This window comes from Curcuma longa, chromosome 4, assembly GCF_044706935.1.
Source record: "Curcuma longa cultivar G26 ecotype Majalengka, Jawa Barat chromosome 4, ITB_CL_G26_1.1, whole genome shotgun sequence".
In the NCBI taxonomy this organism is placed as follows: Eukaryota; Viridiplantae; Streptophyta; class Magnoliopsida; order Zingiberales; family Zingiberaceae; genus Curcuma; species Curcuma longa.
The window spans coordinates 5,268,709-5,290,829 of NC_133864.1; the positions used below are offsets into that span (position 1 = coordinate 5,268,709).

The following is a 22,121-nucleotide window of genomic DNA, read 5'->3' on the forward strand; positions in this document are numbered from 1 at the left end:
AGAGCGAGAAACAGAACACTAGCAACGTTGGAAAGCTGAAACAACAAAACAAATTATGAGGAAGAATGGAATGTACGATCATTGGGACGATAGGGAGTAAAAGAATGTACCGTCGGAATGATGAACTTTCCAGTGAGCAGACAGATGGCTGGTAAAGAGCAGTAGGCAATCAGTGGAAGGGACGTAAATGGATAGACGATAGTGTTTATATAAGCCAATCTTTGAAGCCATCTCAGCCGGCCGCCGCCATAGCCATACCAAAGGGGGCAATGTCGGCTGAGGAAGATCTCAACAGAACCAAGAGCCCATCGAAGAACCTGGTGCAAACGATCAGAGAGGTTGATCGGAGCAGATCCTTTGAAAGCAGGCCTTGTAGGCATGCAATAGATAGACCTCCATCCACGGCAATGCATTTTGAATCCTGTCAAAATATCTTCTGTGACAGATCCATATATCCAGCCAATCTGTTCATAATAACATAAGGAAATTAGATTGTCGAAAATTAAAGATCAATCAAGCAGTGAGGTTGATTGCTAAGGAGCATTATGTAAAAGCATTGCTGAACTGATACGATCACAAGGACAGTTTGGAGATGGAAAGTGCTAATTCAAAGCTTGCTGCTTGCAAAAACAATTCTATATCCTACTCAGCCATTGGTTCAAGGTTTTGCAACTACAGTTCTTACACATGTCTGGATAGAACAAGGCTTACATATTCGATCATCACTTGTTGGTTTGTTAGAAATTGAATTATATGAATGCTAACATGATGGCATGACCCTTTAAGATGAGAAAATGAGAAATCTTGGATGTGGAACATAAACAGAGCAACTTTGGCACGAAATTCTTCTTCTATATGATTGGCTTATTACAGGTAAAAGAGAGGAGAATAAAGTTCACCTCTTTTCCCCATTCTGTCTTCTCCTCGTAGCCACAGCCAATGACGTGAATAGCTTCCTTGATTAAAGTGGAAGAATTAGCGGATTCAGGCACACCACCATTCTCCATTAGGGTGGACTCGATGAATACTGAAGACTGCCCAAAAGTCTTCTCGAAGCTCATTTGGGAGATCAACAAAGACCTTTCATGTTCATCGTAATCTGCACATGAAGGACAGAACAATGAAGAAATAATAGCAACCAACAGCCCATAAGAGCGTAAGACTGCAGTAGAATATGCTTACTGTCAATTTCTCTTAAGTTAAATATAGCAGAATTGAGATCTTCACGCCTGGCATCTCGATAAACTTCAATCTGATTCTCTGAGGATTTCTTAGAACGGTTGCAACAACAGCAGCATGAAGAACAAAATGAAGACTTTGGTAAAACTGGCAAATTCGCTGGTCCATAGCCATACAGTGCTTGTCTATTGAAAACGCAACCAGTTCCCACATAAACTGGTCCTTGGATGCCATCAAGCCCCTTCATGTTTACCTACAAAAAGGAATACTTCACCAGATAGTACAGGCACATGTGATGATCAAAAGTTTAAGTTTCTAAGACTTACATCAAAGAACACAATATTCCTATTTGCATATCGGTCACTGCGGTCTATACCATCAAACCTCTGAGGAAACTGAACATAACACACATCTCTTGCAACCTCTGGGTCCATCATGAAACACATTGCTTCACGGACTGCTTTGCTGTTGTTAACATAGTGATCACAATCGAGGTTAAGAATGTAGGGAGCATTTGTCAGAGTTGCTGAGACTCGAACCTGTAAGATTAAGATATTTGTAGATTACAAAAGGATGACATCAATGTAAATAAATTCTTATCGAACAGACTGATAAAATAGTCTACCAGCGCATTCATGGCGCCAGCTTTTTTATGGTGCTGATATCCAGGTCTCTTCTCTCTTGAAACATAAACTAGCCGAGGAAGTTCATTTCCTTCAATGTCATGAGCACCACTATATCCAAGGAAAACCTGAACAAAAATGTAAATAGAACTTTATTGGTTGGTTAATTTTTTACATTGTCTTCATAAAATGGATTGAATTGGCATTATTTGGGATATGCCAAATATTTATATTCAATCCAAACTTATATGCGTAGAATATGAGGATCTTATGACAGAATTGAGAAATTCTAAGCATTGAAACATTATCGTTCTCTTATTTATCACCTGTGCACTATTAAGGCACAATGCCATCACCTGCCATCATATGGAAAATAAATGAAATGGAAGAAAGGAAAGAGAGTGACGAAGAAATCAATGTAGAAACAACTTTTAAGCAAAAGGAGATTAAACAAAAACAAGCATCACGCTTCCTTTATTGTGAAGAAAAAGGAGGATATAGACCTTAAAAAAAAAAGAAGATGAAACATAAGAAATTTGAGTGAAAGAAAAACAAGAATTTCATAAAGATAAACCCAATTTATTAAGATTCAATTCAAATATTTGAGCAAGTTTGCATATGATTCACAATGCTCAAGGTCATAGTTTAAGATTATTCTGAAGGATTAATCCCATATCTGACCAATGATATCTTCTAAGATGTTCAGGAAGAAAAAGCATACAGACGTAGACAGATATATCTTTAAGTAATCTCAAGAATCTCAACTAATGAGCATGTAATAACTGATCCACGATTATGTAGCTGTCTATTGACAGGGCAGCTTGATATTCAACTTGACAAATATGTTTGCTAAAATAGTTGTTATTAAATAGACTTTGACAAGTGAATCTCAAGCCTTAATAATGTACAAAGTGTTAAATGCCTCAAGAAAGTAAGTGGGAAAAAATGAAAAGGAATACAATGAATGATCTAGATGTAATCAGAACTTATGCTAAAAATTTTGTCAAATTTATAAGCACATATAGGTAATAATGAGTTACTAAATTCAATCACTTACAAGAGTCCAAGAAGAAATAATTTCATGATAAGAAAGTGATGAACCTGAATCATGCCAGGGTGGTCACGTGGATTATTTCCCGGCCATGGTGTTCCATCTTGCATAACCCAACCTTCCTCTGGCGTTTTCTGAGCCTTGGCAACTAAAGCATTTACCCTCACTTTGTACTCTTCATAGTCTCTCTGCAAAGAATCAAGGCATTAGTTCATTGCAGCGCCCCTCTAATTCTTATATATTATTACACATATAGGCTAACACGCCAACAAGAAAATCAGTCCACAATGGCAGGTTGGTGAAAAAGAATCCAGAACTTCCAATAAGTTTCAGGCCTAAAAGAAAATACTTACTTTCATTGCTCTACGCTCCTTGACAAAAGATGGCTGTATTTTATCTTTCAAATAATCAATCTTCTGTGAAAAATAGAACTCAGGCGCCCTTGGTTCAATTGCATACTTCTTACAGAAAGGAACCCATTTTCTAGCAAACTCCGCAGTTTCAGCAAGAGATTCAAAAGTAAGCATAGCGGAACCATCATCAGATACATAGCAAGAAACTTTATCAACAGGATAGTCCACAGCAAGAATTGAAAGCACAGTGTTAGCAGTAATCAATGGTGGCTCTTTGAGTGGATCAACAGTACTGACAAAAAAATCTACTGCAGCAAGTTGTGATTCTTCTCCTTCCCGTTCATATCTGCAGCAATTTGTGTGAAGACGTGTTTGGAAATGAAGGATAAACAAATGGCTTTTCCAAATTCTAATACATGATAAATACAACATACTGTATGTGATAAAACTAGCAAGTATACATGTAAAATTTTCAGAACATATGGACAAATTCTATCAGATTCAACTGGTCGAAAAGAAATAATATCTAACACATGCATCAAAACATAATATTTTACTGATTTTATGCAGTGCTGCCATTTTTTTTTGTCTGTTTGTGTATTTTTTCTTTTCAAATATTAGCAAGTCTGTATCCAAGTCATTCTATATTTCAGCTGCCAAGTTGCATTTTGGTGATTATTAGATCAACAATATCAACAAGAATAAGCCATGAGAACCAACTAGCTGGGGTCAGCTACTAATTTTGGCTATTCCTGCTCCTGCATATTCACGATTTTAGTTCTCAGTTAGCATAAAATGTTATGAAGGTTATCCAACTTTCCAACTAGAGTACCAAACATCATACATTAACCAAACTGATTCACTTAAGCTTCAGTGAGAAGTTCAAAAGCTAATGAATGAAGAAACATAATCAACAATTCTAGCATTACATATTCCTGTCCTCCTAGTTAATAATTTGTATCTAGTATTTGACATACAAGTAATATGTTCTCATGAAAAGCTTAGTATATTGGACATATAGAGTAAACACAACCTGCAGATACAGTTATGAAGGAACATGAATATATACAAGGTTTTCTATTCCTCCTAATCGCCATTTAATACTTATTAGTTCTATTCTGATTACCTGTCACTTAACCAAACAATTATTTATGAAACTGACTTCAAAACAAATGTCAAATATTAAGGATGAGTTTTGGCTATTGTTCATGAATACTATACCTCCTGCAGATTGATTTGGAAGATCCACAAGCATAGCATAGTGCATGTGAATTGTGATGCAACATAAACATCAGCATCTACAAAGAACATCTACAGAAACATACCTTGCACTTAGTCTCTCGATATAAGTTTCTCTGTTTATAGGTGACCATTTGGGAAATTGATCCAATACCCAAGAGACTGCAAACCAGATCTCGCATATGACTGATGTGAGCCACAAAGCATAGGCACTATCGACAGGGTGGGATACTCTATAATTGAAGAAGAGCCCAAGAACTAACAATCTCATTATGATCACAGCTCTATATGGAGTCAGCTTATTGGGTGAAAGTGGAACAACTTTTGAAAAAGATTCAAAAGCCTCTAGATACCTGCACAAGGCCAAATGAGAGTGAACAATTGTAATACTGAATTAGGAATATTAGTACGCTTAAAGAGGATACAATCATATTCCTCGGACAGGAATGTCTTACAATGAGCAATATATAGGAATCTGACATGACAAACCATGAAAAAAAAGAAGGAAATAGTGAACTTTGTGTTCAAGAGTCAAAATTTCCACCCATATTCTTGTTATAGTAAATATAGTATGGATCTGCAGCCTCATTTGTTTGCAAATGTAACCAGTTATATATATATAAAAAAAAATTTAACAACCAGTAAGAAACTCTACTATATCCAGTAATAGTAAACAAGTTACTATTTCTGAGGTTAACTTAATTCAAATTATGTCCTTACTCTGGACTTTCCATTTGCTGTTCTACAGGAATTTCAGCTTTTTCAACCTTCTTCGCAGCCTTTTTCTTATTCTTTTTGTCCATCCAACTATCCACTCTGTTTTTCCATAATGGATTCCCAGATTCACCATTTGGCTCTATACAGAGAAGGAAGCAACATCATACAAGTGAGATAATAGGAGAAATTGAAGTATCATGTAGATATTTCAGCGGGAAAATAACAAACTGAAATCTAAGCACCACCTTCAACGAAGGAGAGATTACTCGAGCTTCTAATATGGCTTCCATTTTCCTGTGAAAATTTCTCGAGATAAGATCCTAAACTATCTAAAGAGATCAAAGTGGATAAATCTATCGACTCAATGCGTTAAGTTTCTTCCAAAACATAAAGATGGAACAAAAAATCTACCTCATAATCATGGAGACGGCCTGTGGCTCTCAATCTCACACCTGAATCTTCGTGATTGTCAGTCTCATCACTCACCTTCTCTGCAAAATCCAATATTTCAGTACACCAAAGAACAACGAAGTAAGATTTATTACTCTATGACGGCCAAAAACAAAACTTTGTAAAAACAATGGACTATCTAACCCGAGACATTGCGGGCGTAAGGTTCCCCGCAGCGAAGGCAGCAGTCGCGGCCCTCCCTGATCTCGTCCTCAAGGCAGGCGCTGCAGAGAGGGTAGTTGCATCCATGGCAAGCGACGAAAACCTCCTCCCTGGCGGCAGTGGAGAAACCCACGGACTCGCCGCAGGTGCTGCATAACGGCACCTCGTTCTCCGTCATATTTCCCTAATCGGAGTCCAATCTTCCGTCTCCTCGATCGCCGCCGATGTGGTGGCCGATCCTTCGCGAGGAGGAGGGATTTGTAGAGAAGGAGAGGAGCAGAGGAGTTGGGGCGTCGGCATCGGCGGGTGGAAGGAAAGAATGGAAGCAAGGATTGCTGTCGAGGTGGCTGGTGGAGCTCGGCATTTGATGGGGTTGCGGCGGGAGCAAGCGACGAGCGAAGTGACGGGCAGTGGCGGTTTAACTCGCTCGGCCGAGGCGAGGTCGGTTATGTTTGGTGCAGTGGAGGTGGGCCGAATTGGATGTCTATTGGGCCGGCCCATTAAACTGGTTAATGGGCTGTGAAATCATTTCCCAGCCCGTTTATTAATTAATTATTATTATTATTATTATTAAAATTATAAAATTGTGACGGAGTTGCTCCCGTGTACGGCAGGGCACCGAGGACTCCGCCACGAGCCGAACTCCCTGCGTCCACGCAAGGTTTTGGCTCTACCCTTCCGGCGACGGAGGCCGGGAGACTCCTAGGCGGACTCACAAGCGAGCCTTCGTTCGCCAGATGCGTGCCGCCCCGCAGCAAGGCGGAGTTGTGGCGGAGCCTGCGCCAGGCAAGCGCGGGTACGAGCTTCAACCATCAACCCTGCCCCACGCTTCTCCGTTATGCTTGATGCCTTCCACTTCTCGTGAAAGCTACGGATTCGCCAGGTCCCGCCTCGATTTGTCTCCGCCTCGAATTTTTTTTGTATTTCTTCCCTTTTTCTTCGGAGTATTGCTCGTGTTTATAAATCGAAGTCAACAGGATGGAAATTTATGGGCCTCATGAAAGCCTGACGATCGAATATTGGGGGAAAACGGAAGAAAAAAAACTCTTTTTTTGAGAGGCGGAGGAGAAAAGAAAATTATAGAAGTAAAAAAAGAAGAACTTTGCACGTCACAGGAAACGGAACCGGCTTCACTTCGTTTGTAGCCGGATGGCCCAGTTGCTCGCGCCGGTGCGCTCTGTCTTGGTCCTCGAATTCCCCAAGTTGTCGCCGTGTTATGGAAACCGGTGGCCGAGCGTAGCAGTCGCGGTCGCGGAGAATTCCACACCTGGTCGCCGTGGCCGGGGCTCTCGGAAGAAGAAGAGGGACTTTAGGATCGCTGCGGCGACGGTTGGGGGTTTCTCGTGGCGCGATGACGTTGCCGATGACTACTACACTGTTCTCGGGCTGGTAAGTCCGTTTCTCCTATTGATCATCTTGGTTCATGAACCCATCCATGAATTATGGTTGGTAAAAATGTTCAATATTGCTATTGGTATAGATTAAAAGTTAATATGTATGATAAAGATCTTGCATCCTACACTTCAAAGCCTCTTCCATGTGGGATCTCAATCATGACAACCTTGTCCATGTCTTCTTCATCCAGTCATCGCCATAGATTGATCCTGAGCCATTTGTCTCATATTAGCAACATTAAAATCTTATAACCTCTATGAAGTCTAAAAATGCACTTTGCTGTTCCTTTACATATCAAAGTTAGACTAGAGGAACTGCCAATTTCAGGATTAGTGTGCAACGGATTGAAGAAAGTAATAGCAAGATGCAGAAATTAGTTATTAAGGCTTAAAGTTGCTTCTTGTGGGGAAGTTAGATTTGTATGCTCATTACCGTCATCTAAATTTAAAGATAGCTTGTACCTTAATTTTGATGATGATGATTAAATGTCCTGGTTCTGATGTATTATACCACTACCAGCTTCCGGATGCCACCCCTCTGCAGATTAAGAAAGCTTATTATGATTGTATGAAATCATGCCATCCAGACTTGAGCGGGAACAATCCAGATATTAATAGCTTCTGCATATTCATTAATGAGGTTTATTCGGTAAGTTTTTCAAAATGAACTTTTTAAGTCTGGTTTTACAATCTCACATATATTGGAAAAGTGATTATTCAGTGAATTAATATGACTGGAAAGAACAGGTGCTTAGTGATCCTGTGCAGCGTATGGTATATGATGAAATTCATGGATATGCCCCAACGGCTATGAATCCTTTCTTGGATGATAGTGCACCAAAAGATCATGCATTTGTTGATGAGTTTTGTTGCATAGGTATGTTGAGTTTCTAAGTTTGGTATCTGATAACAAGCGACCATAATAGGGTCTCATCATGACTTCATGGTGCGTATATTATATACTTATTCACAGCTGTTCTAAGCTCATAGAATCTGAATTTACTTACAATTAGATGTTCATATTATGCTTTTAGCAATAAGAACTTGATTTACCAATTCTGTATACCTTAACTGTCATGCACTAGCAAAATTCTGATTTGAAGTAGTACTCATCTTTGATGTTTTCTTTCCTTATATGAGCAGGGTGCAAAAACTGTGCTAATGTGGCGCCGGATGTATTCCAAATAGAGGAAGACTTTGGCCGTGCTAGAGTTTACAGCCAATCGGGGAATCCTAACTTGGTTCAAGAAGCAATCGATTCCTGGTGATATATCATACTTGAAATTCATCAACTATTTGATCAACCTTGATTTCACTTATTGTAAATGCAAACTGGGCATGTAGATATTTGTAGTGTTTGATAGCTAAGAGCACAGCTTGCCTTGTATGTTTTAGCAACTATGCTAACTCATGTAGTTTGAGCATCGAAACCCTTTTGCTCCGTGTTACGACACTCATGGACATGATGTCACCTCTCATTGAGTTCATGAATCGTATATATAGATTATGTATGTATGTGTTTCCATTTTGTGACTTGCTAGCCTAACTTAACCCACCATCTCAGTTGCTTGTGTTGTTAATTTATATTTCAGCCCAGTCGATTGCATTCACTGGACATCTGCCGCACAACTTTCTCTCCTCGAAGATGAAATGCGTAGGGTTGAGAGAATAAATGTAAGAGAATTTTTCATCCTAAAATTAATGATTCTTCGTTTGATACATTCATAATTTTCTCATAACCTGTGTTATAAATTCTTATCCATCATGATGGCTAGAAAAGTTAATCGATTTGTGATGCAGTTCTCGCGTAAAGAGGATTTGGTAGATTATGGTGACCTAATTAAACTAGAATGTCGTTGCAATATGTTAAACTGTTCTTAGTCTTTGGGTCTTTGCTAGTTTCCACTAGAAACTACCTCAGTCATTGTTTAATAGTCGTTTTTGGATCAAATGTCATTAGTGTTTGTTTGGCAGTCCTTTGGGGGGTTTGCATCACTTGGGTTTGCATCACTTGTTAACTGTATGAACGTATCTGTTGTCTGAAATTCATTTGGGAACATTTAACTTCAATGAGATCGTTAGAAAACATGCCAATATCAATTACTTACTCAAACTGATGACAAAGTTGTTTTGATTTGAGCAGGTTGGACTAATGCTTGCTGGAATGGGGAGAGCATCCATTAATGTTTTCAGAATGGTACATAAAGATGTCTTTTTTATAGACCCCGAATCGTCTTTTTTATCGAAATTAGTAACTTCCAAATTCTGATATTTTTAGAACTACAAAGTCAGTCGCTTTACTTTCTAATGTATTGGACTTTTTTTTGTATTGTAGTATTTTTTTAGTCTTTATACGTTAACGACGTATGCTAAGAGTTTTTTTGAGTAATCACCTTAGTGGATTTGTGAAGGGAAGATCCCAAGTTATTTTCTTCGACGTATGCTAAAATTGTCGAACTTGACTGGTCTCGAGTGGCAGATCCCTTCTTTTGATTCTACTGAACCTTTTTTCCTTAAAGTGCTATAGTTTTCTGAAAGTGAATATAATTTTCGATGTGGCAGGCAAGTTCAAGATGGGAAAAGCGCCAAGCGAAAGTCTTGGTAAGTTCTTAAGGGATAGATTCGAATGCAATCAAGTTACATCAATATTTCCAATTTATTACATTGTTTTCTCACTTCTCATGATTCGTTCTAGTTTGTTGAATTTCTCCTTCCTGTTTATGTTCGCAAGCATTTCACAAATATGCTTCCCTTGAGTGACTACCAGTAAGGAGCTATATGTTAGATATAGTAAATACCGTAAAAAAAAAAAAATTGAGTTTGGAGGTTCAAGTTTCCACGGAACTAAAGAAAAATGGTGCTTTAGAAGAAGATACCGGTTATTAGGTATCGACTTGGATGATATTCTTGTGAACTTTAGAAGCTGTAGAATGTTGTTATTATTCGTATTCGTGAACATAGGTTCTCCGATCCTCAAGAAAGGTTGTTCACTCAGTGGCTTTGATTTCTTTCGAGTTCTCGAGTCAAAGAAATTTTATAGTTAGACGTCGTCTTGAGTTTGAAGGTTCAAATTTCTGTGGAACTAAAGAAAAATGGTGCTTTAGAAGAAGATACCGGTTATTTGGCATCGACTTGGATGATATTCGTGTGAACTCTAGAAGCTGTAGAATGTTATTATCATTCTTATTCGTTAACATAGGTTCTCCAATCCTCAAGAAAGGTTGTTCACTCCATGCATGCTTTGATTTCTTTCGAGTTCTCGAGTCTCAGAAATTTTATAGTTAGACATCATCTTGAGTTTGAAGGTTCAAATTTCTGTGGAACTAAAGAAAAATGGTGCTTTAGAAGAAGATACCGGTTATTAGGTATCGACTTTGGATGATATTCTTGTGAACTCTAGAAGCTGTAGAATGTTGTTATTATTCGTATTCATTAACATAGGTTCTCCGATCCTCAAGAAAGGCTGTTCACTCCATGGCTTTGATTTCTTTCGAGTTCTTGAGTCAAGAAATTTTATAGTTAGACATCGTCTTGAGTTTGAAGGTTCAAATTTCCGCGGAACTAAAGAAAAATGGTGCTTTAGAAGAAGATACCGGTTGTTAGGTATCGACTTGGATGATATTCTTGTGAACTCTAGAAGCTGTAGAATGTTGTTATTATTTGTATTCATTAACATAGGTTCTCCGATCCTCTAGTCAAGAAATCTTATAGTTAGACATCATCTGAATTCTCTGAAAGCTCCGGCAAATGGATTTGCACTCTTTGCCTCATCGAAAACCAGGTATCCTAACTAGACTAGCTAACGATCAATTAGTCTATTCGTTCAATTACGCCTTCTGTTTCGCGGAAAAATAACTCATGCTGGAGGTACTAAATCAATTGTTCACTCCAAACCTCATTCCAAATCTCATGGTGCGTCTATCGAACTTTTCAGGAAAAGGCTAAATTGCGCATGATGAAGCAGAAAGGCTCCGACAAGGCTGGATCTTGGAGCAATATTTGGGGCTCGCAGAAGAACTACGAAAGCACAGGTATCGTTCATAACAACAAAAGATCAAAGGAAACAGATTAAAGTTTCAATCCACATTTGCTCATAACTTTCAGAAAAAAGGTAAGAACAAATTGGTATCGTCATCACAAACTTAATCATGATGCTTCTGTTCTTGTCGACAGAGGAAGATGTGAATGAGAGAGCGAAGAGAGCTGCCGCAGCCGCGAGACGGTGGCGAGAGTACTCGAGAAATAGACCCGAAAGACCTGCAACCTTCAAGCTTCCTGAGACGATATCTAGCAATGAATAGTGGAGGAACGATCTCCATTGCTTGTGCTTAAACCTCTGCAAATTCTTTGCTTTAAAATCAATATTATTCGCCATATATCGAATGCAAATTAATATTCCTGAAAATTTTAAATCATAAATTTGAAAATAATATGCAAACTAAATAATATTATGGATTCATTGGATGAGTAATCAAATCAATACGTTTTTATTAACTCTAAAATAAAATTGATCTCTTTGTTGGGCGGTTGGCCTCAATTATTAACACACCACTTCCTCCCCTTAATTATTAATTCGCTTGCTTCATTAATCCTCCGCTTAATTAATAATTATCCTTTTAATTACCACCACTATCAGCATGTTTATGGCCTCCCTCACACCGAATTTGTAGTTGACTTCACCTTAAAAAATCATTTAAGAAGTTGACTAAGAAAGTTATTTTCACATTAAAGAAACTCCACTAGCTCATGTCATGGCTTAACTAATATTAATATATAAGTAGTTAACGCTTAACATTGAACAAGTTTTATTAATATTAAAATATTTTTGTTTAATATTTACGTAATTTTGTGTAATAGTTTTTAATAAACGTTAAATGGGGTTTTGTTTTATATATATACTCGAAGCCCAAAGGCATGGTCGTCCCTGCTTTAACTGATTCGTCTCCCTTCTCTGCTCGATTGGTCGTGACGGAGGAGATGTCGTTGGATTCTTGGGAGGCCAACGGGGACGGCGTCGCCGTTGCACCGGAGAAGCACGCCGCCGGCGAAGGCGGCAACTTTAGGGCGCCTCAGACTCCGGCCAAGAAAAGGTGAGCTAACGACTCTGATTCGGGAGTTCACCGGATGTGTGCGTGTAGATCTCATTGGTGCAACTTGTCGAACAGCCGGCGGGCGGTGCAGAAGCGGGTGGTGTCGGTGTCGGTGCCGGTCGGCGACACGGAGGGGCTCCGGGGAAGAATGGAGTCGGCGGGGAGGTGTTCCCGCCGATGGACGCCTGGGCGTGGAGGAAGTACGGCCAGAAGCCCATCAAGGGATCTCCTTACCCGAGGTCTGAGGCCGTGAATTCTCGAACTAAATTTACGATAAAATTTTAGAGCAAAAGTTTTCTTAATCGAAAGGGATGTCGATCGCAGAGGTTATTACCGGTGCAGCAGCTGCAAGGGCTGCCCGGCGAGGAAGCAGGTGGAGCGGAGCCGCCACGATCCCACCACGCTCGTCGTCACCTACTCCTTCGAGCACAACCACCCTGGGCCGCTGCCCAAGAGCGCCCGCCGCCACCACGCTCCGCCGCCACCGCCACCGCCGCCGCCGGAGGAGCGGGGAGAGAAGAGGAGAAATGCCTGACGTCGGAGGCGGCGGAGGAGGATCCTCTGGCGTCTATGATGACGGCGCTGGAGGACGGCGGGGAGTTCCGGTGGTTCACAGACGTGGCTTCCCCTTCCTCCACCTCGGCGGGATCCGACGAGCTGCTGTACGGATCCGTCCTATTCGGAGGCGGCGGGGAGGCGGGGTTGGTGCCGGAGGAGAGGGAGAGGGAGACGGAGGGGTCGGAGGAGGAGGACGCTCTGTTCGCCGGGTTGGGGGAGTTACCGGAATACTCGGTGGTGCTTCGCCGGGGCATGGCAGCGGGGCCGTGGGTCGGGACCACCGGGTGATGCATTCGTAGCCGTTGATTTGGATCTTGATTTTTTCCTTTCTGACGCGTACGCGACTTGTTTTTTTTCTTTTTCTTTTTATTATTTTTTATTTTTGTTTGACTGTACCAATAATTACTTCGTCTTCTCTTATTTATTTATTTGTATTCATACAGCGATAAATGAGCACATGGTGAGCTAATAAAGAAACAGTTCTGTGATTTGATATCTGGTGCTATCATATAAGAAATGATTATTTGCTTGATTAGCTTAAACTTCTCGTGTTTATCTTTAGGCTTGGGGTTAAATTATATTAATTACATGATGTTCTAAATTTATCTTATTAGAAACTTGTCTTTTTTATTCTTAAAAAAAAATACTTCTTAAATTTTATTATAATATCTCTCAACTATTAATATTGTTAAATAATTTAACAAAGTATTGGAGAAAACTTGAGAGAAGATGATAAACCATACTTTTTGGACTTTTCTGTCAAGGCAAACAAATGTTGGGGATAGGTAAGAGTCAGTTAATCAAATAAAATGATTGAAATAAATAAATATTTTAATAGTATCAATAATATCATTAACTAGGATTTAGTTATTTGCAAGGAGATATCCTTGTGAATGAAAAATGCAACTTTTTGGAATTTCAAAAAAAAATGTTTTCAAGTTTTTTTTTTTTTTTTTTGCTTCCTAAGGATATTTCAAAAATGAAAACCAAAACTTGAGATCACTTACCTTATGCCCTCACTCTGAACAAGTTCAGTTGTATGGTTGTTGATCTCAAACTCAAGTAGTTCATCACTCATCAGTGGTAGAGAGGCATACAGTGGGCAACATCATTGGATGGGCATTACCTACATTGAACAACAACCAAGTTTCTTCAGAGAAGAAGCATCATCTTTGGCATTTATTCTCTCTTCTTTACTTGGTATAGAGATATAGGATACAACCCTATTACCTGCCTCAAACTGCCCCTTGCTCGCGATTGATAAATCTGAGTGAAGAAGGTGGAAATTCTGCCTTTCAATCCAAATCATCAGTCTAGCAATAGGTATTAGAATGCAAGCAAACTTCAAAATGGACTGTTTTCATGTTACAAATAAGAATGTAGCTTTTCAAGAACACAAACAGCGACGACGGGGTTGTGCTAACTAACATTTTGTCTAACAATGTACAGGAGGAACAAAATAACGCTGCTACCCATATAAAGAATGCCTCAAAGGACTGTGAATATGAACTGGATAACAAAAAGATAATGAGATGGGATTCAGTAGTTCAACAAGGAATACTTTACACGCACGACAATCTTCCCTTTCTCGACCCCTAATTTGGCTCCAGTTACCAACCAGTGGCCTGGAGTATCTTGTGGCCCCTTCAACATCTCTGTCATGTCAACAATCTTTGTGAGCTTGGAGCTGTCTCCCGATGTGGAAGAGGATGTATCCTCTAGTTTCAGCACCTGGCTAGTAGGACTGTGATCCCAAACGGATCTCCTAATGGTGCAGCCAGGGACCCTAGAGAACAACAGTTTGAGGTGTAGGACGCTTTTGGCACCGAAATCCCATACCCCAAGTTGAGCTCCTGTCACAATGTAAACGCCAGAGAGGTCACCAATGCTTGTTTCAGTACTCTCAATGGGTGCAGTGCTGACATGAGCAAAATTTTTCCACTTAATGGGTTCGAACCAGCGACTGTCCTGCTCCTCAGGACCTTGCCATTTTGGTGGGCCAATTGCAATATGCGAGTCCCAGTGAGGTAAGAGGATCTTCGGTAAGGTTGCAAAATGCTGCAAGTGGATGGCTAACCGGTTTTGTTTGCTCCCTTCAAGGCTTAGTCTAAGGCCTGTGACTGGTTTACGACTGACAGATACCTGCACTAAGTTATGAAGTTCTTAGCTAGAGAGTATATCAGCAGAACACAAACCTTTTGTAGCTTCCGAATCAGTAAATATAAGTGGAATGAAAGGTCTACAAATCTGCAGCATTTAGTAACATAGCAAGACGTGCTAAACCAATTTCCAATGTGTTTTTTCCATCACTGCAGTACTACATTTTGTACCAATACATCACAGTAAAGAACTTGAAAATAGCCATATTTTCTTTAGCTAACAAAATTGATAAGACTCGTTCATCATCAATCTTCAGATGTGACATAGCAAAACGGAGCATAAAGCATACTCTTCTTTTCAGAATGTTTTAGTAATAGATTGCTTCTTCAGCATTGAGCAACCAACACGATTGAGGAATAAACATTCTCCAGCAATTTAAAAGAGTGATAGGTGGTGATTGTCAACATGATCAGAAAGTTATGTCCAATGAATAAAGGATAGCATTTTTATATAAACCTAGGTTTTGTTGAACACCTACAAGAATATTGTACAGAAGAAATGGGAACATTGACTACGAATTGGTCCTCTTTGCTAGTGAAAAGTAAGTAGTTTAATTTGTTCAAAATTCCTTAAACAACTGAAGATGATTTCATACACAGCCATCAGATCAAAATGCTTTTGCAATTATCTACTGTAAATTCCATAAAAATGGTAGAACACATAATAATTATCAAAATGGTTTTGCAATTATCTACTGTGAATTCCATAAAAAGGGTAGAACACATAATAATTATCAAAATGGTTTTGCAATTATCTACTGTGAATTCCATAAAAAGGGTAGAACACATAATAATTATCAAAATGGTTTTGCAATTATCTACTGTGAATTCCATAAAAAAAGGTAGGACAGATAATCATAATATAATGATGTCTATCTAAACCAACTAGATTCCCATTTACCTGTTCTGTGCTAATATAAAGCTTCGGGCCCATTAAACTAAACTGAAGAGAAGGGCACATGGGTTCCTTTCTTTGGTGTCCAGGAATATTAACTGGTGCAGGAGCCCAAACTCTTTGTACTTGAAACTCCAAGAAATACTGTAATTCTTCTATAGGTGGCTTATCTGCAGACAAAATTATAAATATAAAAGTAAGAATACAATCTCTACAATTTAAAGGTCACAAGGCAAAATCAACACAAGTCAGCCTTTTGGCATAAGCAAACTAAATCAACAGTGCTAGAAAATAGAAATCCATGATTATATGGTACTGAAAGAATGACACATAACAGGAAAAGTTAAATGCTACGCTTGCCATACAATGTGCATTTGATATTATCTTTTTGATACAGAGGTTACAATAGTCTAATAAAAGTTTCCAGTTAAGGATTGTGAAGATAAGTGCCAAAAGGTGAGACAAATCAAGTAGGAAATCTTACAGCTTGGAATTATGCAACAATACTGACTCGTGCAATAATGCTTAGGCAAGATCCAAATATTACAATGAAAAATGAGAAAGTTCTGCATTGATCAAAAAAACAAGGGTCCCCAGAAGCCAATAGTGCAGCATGCTACTAGTGCCTCGCACTAATGAATCTGATCTCGTAGCAAAAATTAATTAAAAATGGGATGTCCAATAACATGAAAATGCTAAAATCATTCCCTTCTCTAGAAGCTAATGCTCTCATACCATTAAATGAAATGAAGCCTCCCATCTACAACATATCACTTGCTCCATATAGCGATGTTCATAGAAAACTATTTCAATATAAAATTTCTAATTCCTTAGAATCAAACTAAAAAGACAATTTAGTAAAATAAAAAAAGACAAGGGCTTAACCAGAACATACACTCTAAATATAGGTCAACGGCACGAACTAGATTCTGAGTTCCAGGTAATCCCGTTAGAAGAGAAACAATGGGGAGAAAGGTCATATTGATAACATCTGGTGCTGAAGAAATGGTGCTCACCCACTCTGCATGATTCCGAACAAGATCATCACCACCCCTCCTCCGAAAGATAATAGTAATATCCTGCATAAAAGAAAGCATCATTTGGACAATATAAAGAATTAACTATTGGGCTAATGGCTAATGGCTAATGGAAAAATACCACAAAAAATGCTATGTTCCATGGAATTCTCAAATTGCTACATATCAGTATGCGTGTATGTAATATTCTTGAATAGTTGTAATTCCACAAAATACATGGCCTCCGAATACAGCTAACAAAAGTATTTTTTTCAGTTAAATCAGAACACAGTAATTACAAAGTATTTAGGTTGTTTCTCACGAAGCGTGAAAATTCTCAAGAATATAGTAGTCTTCCCAGAGAAATTCAAACATTACATCAGAAAATAGGTGTATGTCTTACAATTGTTTCCTAAGCAGACTGCAGTCACATTTTTCATTAATCTTTCATTGGTTCACTCGTACCAATCTAATTTATTAGTTCAATCCCAAAATATGGGATCAAGTTGACTTGTTACAGCACAAATCTTTGTTTATGTAATTTTTATATTTTAACACGAAGACCACACCAAAACATCTTATTAATGAGCATGAATTATGTTGGTGCAAGTAGCATCATTCGATCAAACTTGAGTTTTGATATTGACAAAGGGTCAAAGTTAAGATTACTTGTGATCTAACATACTTATCAAGTTTGCAGAAAGTCCTAGTTGAGACTAGACAAGGAAGTCCTGATCGGTGAGACTAGGCAAGGAAGTCCTGGTCGGTGAGACTAGGCAAGGAAGTCCTGATCGGAGGGACTAGACAAGAAAACTTGACAGATCAAGGACATCGGGCAAGAAATCCTGAGGTCTAAGGACACCAGACAAGAAGCCCTAGGGGTCGAGGACACCAGACGGAAGTCTAGACAGGGTCGAGGACCAGAGGTCTAGCGGAAATCCTAAAGGTCAAGATCAACTGAGCAAAAGTCCAAACAGGTCGGGTAGATCAAAGTTTGACATCAAGTAAACTCTCTTGAGCGGAGTAGTGAGGATACGCTCTCGGAAAGAGAGCAGTAGGCATCGGTCAACTTAAGGTTTCACAGGAGATCGAAAGTTGAGATTGCACAGCTGTAAGTTGTCATTCATACTCATTTTACTATGCTTGTACTAACACTGTGATGCGGAGATCGAAAATTGGAAACACACATTGAAGCCTAGGCGGATCTGGGCTCCTGGAAAGAGTTCCAAGTGCTTGGATGGGGCAGAACACAACGAGCAACTGAATTGACAAGTTTTGATTGGTCGGGGCACGTCATCTTCCAAGTACTCGGAAGGGATCCAGGCACCCAGAAAAGGATAAGTCACAGCCGAAGCGAAGTTTGATCCACTAGCCGTCACGTTAGCATTCCAGGTGTCTGGAAACAATTAAGTCAACGATGAGATCGGATCAGATTGACCTTATTGAAAGCGTCTGGAAGTGGATCCAGGCACCCGGATCACCCTATAAAAGTAGGATTCGACCAGAGCTGCAAGACAACTTCTTCCTCGATCGTCCAAGTGCTACTCTACGAATCCAAGTCTTCGAGACAACGTGCTCAAGCTTCAACGACGCAACGACACCGCGAAACCACTACAAGCTTAAACGAGCTTAGACTTTAGTAACGCCTTGTTAGTTGCTACTTGTCTTTTCACGTTTCTTTTGTGCTTTTAATCTCTAAGGGTCGGTAGGCTGTTACCGAACCCTACTATTATAAAGAAACAAACCTTCTTTTCGTTCGAGAAGAAAGTGAATAGTGATTGCCCAATGAAGTGGTCAAACTGACTACGGGCCTTGGAGAGTAATCAAGCGGTTGTGAACCAACTAAAAAACAACTATGTTTCTTTGTTGATGTGTTTGTTATTTCCGCTGCAACGACTTTGAAATCAAACATTTTCTGAACGCGTACAAAGCGCGCCATTCCCCCCCCCCCCCCCCCCCCCCCCCTCTAGCGCTTTCTCGATTCAACAAATTATACTACCAAATCCGACAATGGATGAAGAATAGTGGTAAACTGAGGGCTACTACTAACAACTCCAGGAAGGGGACACTCAATAGATGAACAAGAAATAAAGCAGGCAGTAGGACATTTTGAAGATGGGTTTGAAACAAGCAAGAATAACCTTGGCAAAGGCTGAATAACAATGATAAGCAACAATTTTGGCAAGGGATGAAGATTGACAACAACAACAAAGTGGCAGGCATGGAATGAAGACAAACAGTGCTTCGAACGAGGAAGGTAAATACCTGTGAACTAGGCATTGCAAATTAAAGGTATTGGTAAAAGATAGATATACCCTCACAATCCATCAAGTTAACTTATATGAGATGGGCATCTTTACTATACATTAATCTCCAGAAATTACCCTGGTTTCAATTGAACCACATGTCATACAGGTATTCAATCCAGCGTTGCAGCATTTTTTGTTTATGAACATGCTCAAACTGGCCATTTCCCTGGTTCCAAGATTTTTTGGTCTAGCAGGTCGATTTGGGCCAAGTTCTGTAGCCATAATTTGAGGGGCAAGTAAGGAAGGACATTATACTCTAGAAAATATTATACTCCTTTGGAGATCGTATCAACTTAATAAAACCATATTATAATTTATTATTTCATTTACTAGTACAATAGTGACACTTTTGGAGCTCAGTTCAGGGTGGAGTATAAAACTTCATACTTATGTTTGATTTTTAGCACACGTGGATTTAGTAGCAGATGGCATGTTTAGTATATAGGTCTTCCAATATAAGTGCAATGGTTCTCTTTTGATAAATTATTTTTTAAAAAATCTACAATCTCAATTACTTCAAATATGCAAACAGAAGGACTTGGAAATATCTCATATGGTCATCAAATAGTAGCAGATGAGTAAAGGATTTGGATATCTTCAGATAATTCTCATTAGTTCTTAGGCTATGACATATTGGCTCATCAATTTGTGGGAATAGATTAGAAGATGCACATACTTGCAAACATCCTTGTTGAGAAATGCAATTCTAGATAACATGATATGTGACCAATGTTAACAAAAGATGGAGTTGCAAGGATGCAGTCAATAGTATGACAGCAGTATGTGACATGTACTTTTTCTAAGGCTGGAAGGCTACTAACCTTGTCTTTGTGGTTCAAGGGAGCATTGAATGACTGATTTTGCAAATTCAAGAACCGCTGGTCCCCAATTTCTTTAACATAGTTTTCAATTTCTAACTCTGAAAACTGAGATGAATGGTGCTGCTTAATATATACCTCATCTTTTCCACCAATTGTAACCGATATGATTATATGAGTGCCAAAGTTCTCAATAAAGCTGAACAAAATATAAATGAACAACCTGATAATCAGAAAATAACCAATAATAATAATAATCATAGAAGTCCTAGTTGGATAGCATATGACTTTCCATAATGATAAGGAAATAAACTGTGCACTTTATAGATTGAAAACTCCAAAGAAAGAAACATGATTATAATACCTCGACATGATGCAAACAGGACTATTACCTACTAACCTAGCCAACATTGGTGGATTCCAATTGCGAGGAACAGCATGCTTGATATCATCACGGAGAACCAATTCGTCGCTTATAAGTTTAGCTTGATACAAAGGGATGTAAAAGCCATCCATAGCAAGAGCTTTGGTTGTTGCAGCATCAACTTTACTAGATCCAGTGACACTGAACATTGAGTTGAAGCTTCCAAGAGGAACTGTTCCAGACAAACCTAACTTCTTGTTGAAAAGCTCAGCCATCTGGAGACAATGTAGAATCGGTATTAGAATAGAAAAAGGGTACACTGCTCTAGAACTGACATTGAAATTATAATAGTGGATGTTTTGCACATAAAAATAATGCTACAGCTTAATTTTGTATCTGGCAGACACATGCAGCCATTAACCTTTCAAAAATTTTCCCAAGTATGCCAACATAAGTCAAGTTGCAATATTTTCAAATCTAGAGTGACCAGAACACACAAATAGTACCATGCTTCCAGTTACATTACTATCTAAGAGATCTTATTTTACATCCAATTCAATGCACCATGAGGTGGTCATGCAACGTAAGAACTATATTACATGCAAGAGAGCATTTTCCTCTAACTGTGATGATAAGATTCCATATCCATTTGTAAAGTTCTAATATAAAAATAAAACAAATAAAATCAGGCAATTGTCAATAGGAAAATGCATAAAATATCCCGACATTAGACATCATAAAAAAACAGAATAACTTGAATAAATATGTTTGCATGTGATCTATACACAAAGCCTAAGATATTTCTAAATACCTAAGCTCAAGAGCAACACAAACGATACAACAAATTGAAGAATTCAACGACCCATAGGCCAGAACCCCCTTACTTGTTGAAAACTACAGACGCCGGAGGGCTCTCGATGGTCCCTCTCCCTGGAGATCTTGATGTCCAAGGGCACATCGGGGAGAACGATCTCGCCCCCTGCGCTGCCGCCGCCCGCGATGACCAAGCTCCTCCTGCTGGCGTCGTCAAGGACGACGAGGCGGGACCCGGGCGAGCCCTTACAGTATAGCAGCCGAGCGTCCGAGGTGACGTCGAACCCACGTCCGAGCGCCTGCACCGCGTTCGTCAGCGTCGCGATCAGAGCTTCCGAGCCGCCCGCAGCGGCCGCCGCCCTCGCCCTATCCATGCGCGAAACCCCGCCCAGAAGCAGTGTCAGGACTCAAACGCATCAGACAAGGGTTCAATCTCATCTCATCTTTTCTTCCCCCACGTCCTCCCCGTCGCGCCTCCTTTGCAACCAAACCTAGCTCAAATCCGGCGATCTTTGTCCCACCAACGGCAAGGGATCGCGATTGGTTTGGAGATGGAGATTCGATTGGGGGCGACGAAGCGAGATGAGATGAGGCGAGGCGATAGAGGGAGAGAGAGGAGAGGAGAGGAGAAGAAGGGTTTCTTTGGAGTGGTGGGGGCTGAGGAAGGTGGACTTTTTGACCGTCAGGACGTCAGTAGAAAAAAGAACGCGTTTTTTATTTCCTCCAAAGGGCATTCGGAGTTGACCGGTCATTGTAAGCCACCAATGACCAACTTCTTACTTTAGCGCTTTTCAAACTTGGATGGTTGGAACTTGAACTATGAAATAAATTTTCCGATAATTTTTTTAAAAAAACTTAAATAAAATTAATATAATTTTTTTAGGATTTAAACTAAAGAAGTAAATATTTAAAAACAATAACATTAAAGATT

General features: G+C 39.5%; 4 protein-coding genes across 4 annotated transcripts; 2 read left to right on the forward strand and 2 right to left on the reverse strand.

Annotated features, from left to right (window-relative positions):
* Positions 1 to 6,065, reverse strand: LOC141826137 (cellulose synthase A catalytic subunit 4 [UDP-forming]; the record flags this gene model as incomplete). The annotated part of the gene is given in 13 exon segments (XM_074713385.1): positions 1 to 35; positions 111 to 464; positions 900 to 1,099; positions 1,183 to 1,432; positions 1,506 to 1,718; positions 1,805 to 1,930; positions 2,904 to 3,041; positions 3,207 to 3,552; positions 4,532 to 4,798; positions 5,166 to 5,301; positions 5,408 to 5,456; positions 5,574 to 5,653; positions 5,757 to 6,065. Coding segments are annotated over 13 exon segments (2,390 nt in total), but the record flags the coding sequence as incomplete, so codon positions are not given.
* Positions 6,066 to 6,547: 482 nt separating this feature from the next.
* LOC141827550 (chaperone protein dnaJ C76, chloroplastic-like) lies at positions 6,548 to 11,544 on the forward strand. Its single transcript, XM_074714819.1, has 10 exons — positions 6,548 to 6,657; positions 6,752 to 7,163; positions 7,689 to 7,817; positions 7,916 to 8,045; positions 8,312 to 8,432; positions 8,761 to 8,842; positions 9,312 to 9,365; positions 9,731 to 9,769; positions 11,103 to 11,199; positions 11,342 to 11,544. The coding sequence occupies exons 2-10, from the start codon at positions 6,924 to 6,926 to the stop codon at positions 11,467 to 11,469; spliced, it is 1,020 nt and encodes a 339-aa protein (XP_074570920.1). The 5' UTR covers positions 6,548 to 6,657; positions 6,752 to 6,923; the 3' UTR covers positions 11,470 to 11,544.
* A 538-nt stretch (positions 11,545 to 12,082) lies between these two features.
* LOC141826967 (putative WRKY transcription factor 65) lies at positions 12,083 to 13,230 on the forward strand. The gene is given in 5 exon segments (XM_074714273.1): positions 12,083 to 12,258; positions 12,334 to 12,398; positions 12,401 to 12,497; positions 12,583 to 12,767; positions 12,770 to 13,230. Coding segments are annotated over 5 exon segments (858 nt in total). The 3' UTR covers positions 13,105 to 13,230.
* A 912-nt stretch (positions 13,231 to 14,142) lies between these two features.
* On the reverse strand, positions 14,143 to 21,830 carry LOC141827336 (MACPF domain-containing protein CAD1-like). Its single transcript, XM_074714558.1, has 6 exons — positions 21,262 to 21,830; positions 20,414 to 20,652; positions 20,017 to 20,212; positions 16,766 to 16,949; positions 15,877 to 16,040; positions 14,143 to 14,958 (listed from the first exon to the last, which is right to left on the reverse strand). Exons 1-6 carry the CDS (start codon positions 21,562 to 21,564, stop codon positions 14,356 to 14,358), a joined length of 1,689 nt encoding a protein of 562 aa, XP_074570659.1. The 5' UTR covers positions 21,565 to 21,830; the 3' UTR covers positions 14,143 to 14,355.
* Between the last annotated feature and the right edge of the window lie 291 nt (positions 21,831 to 22,121).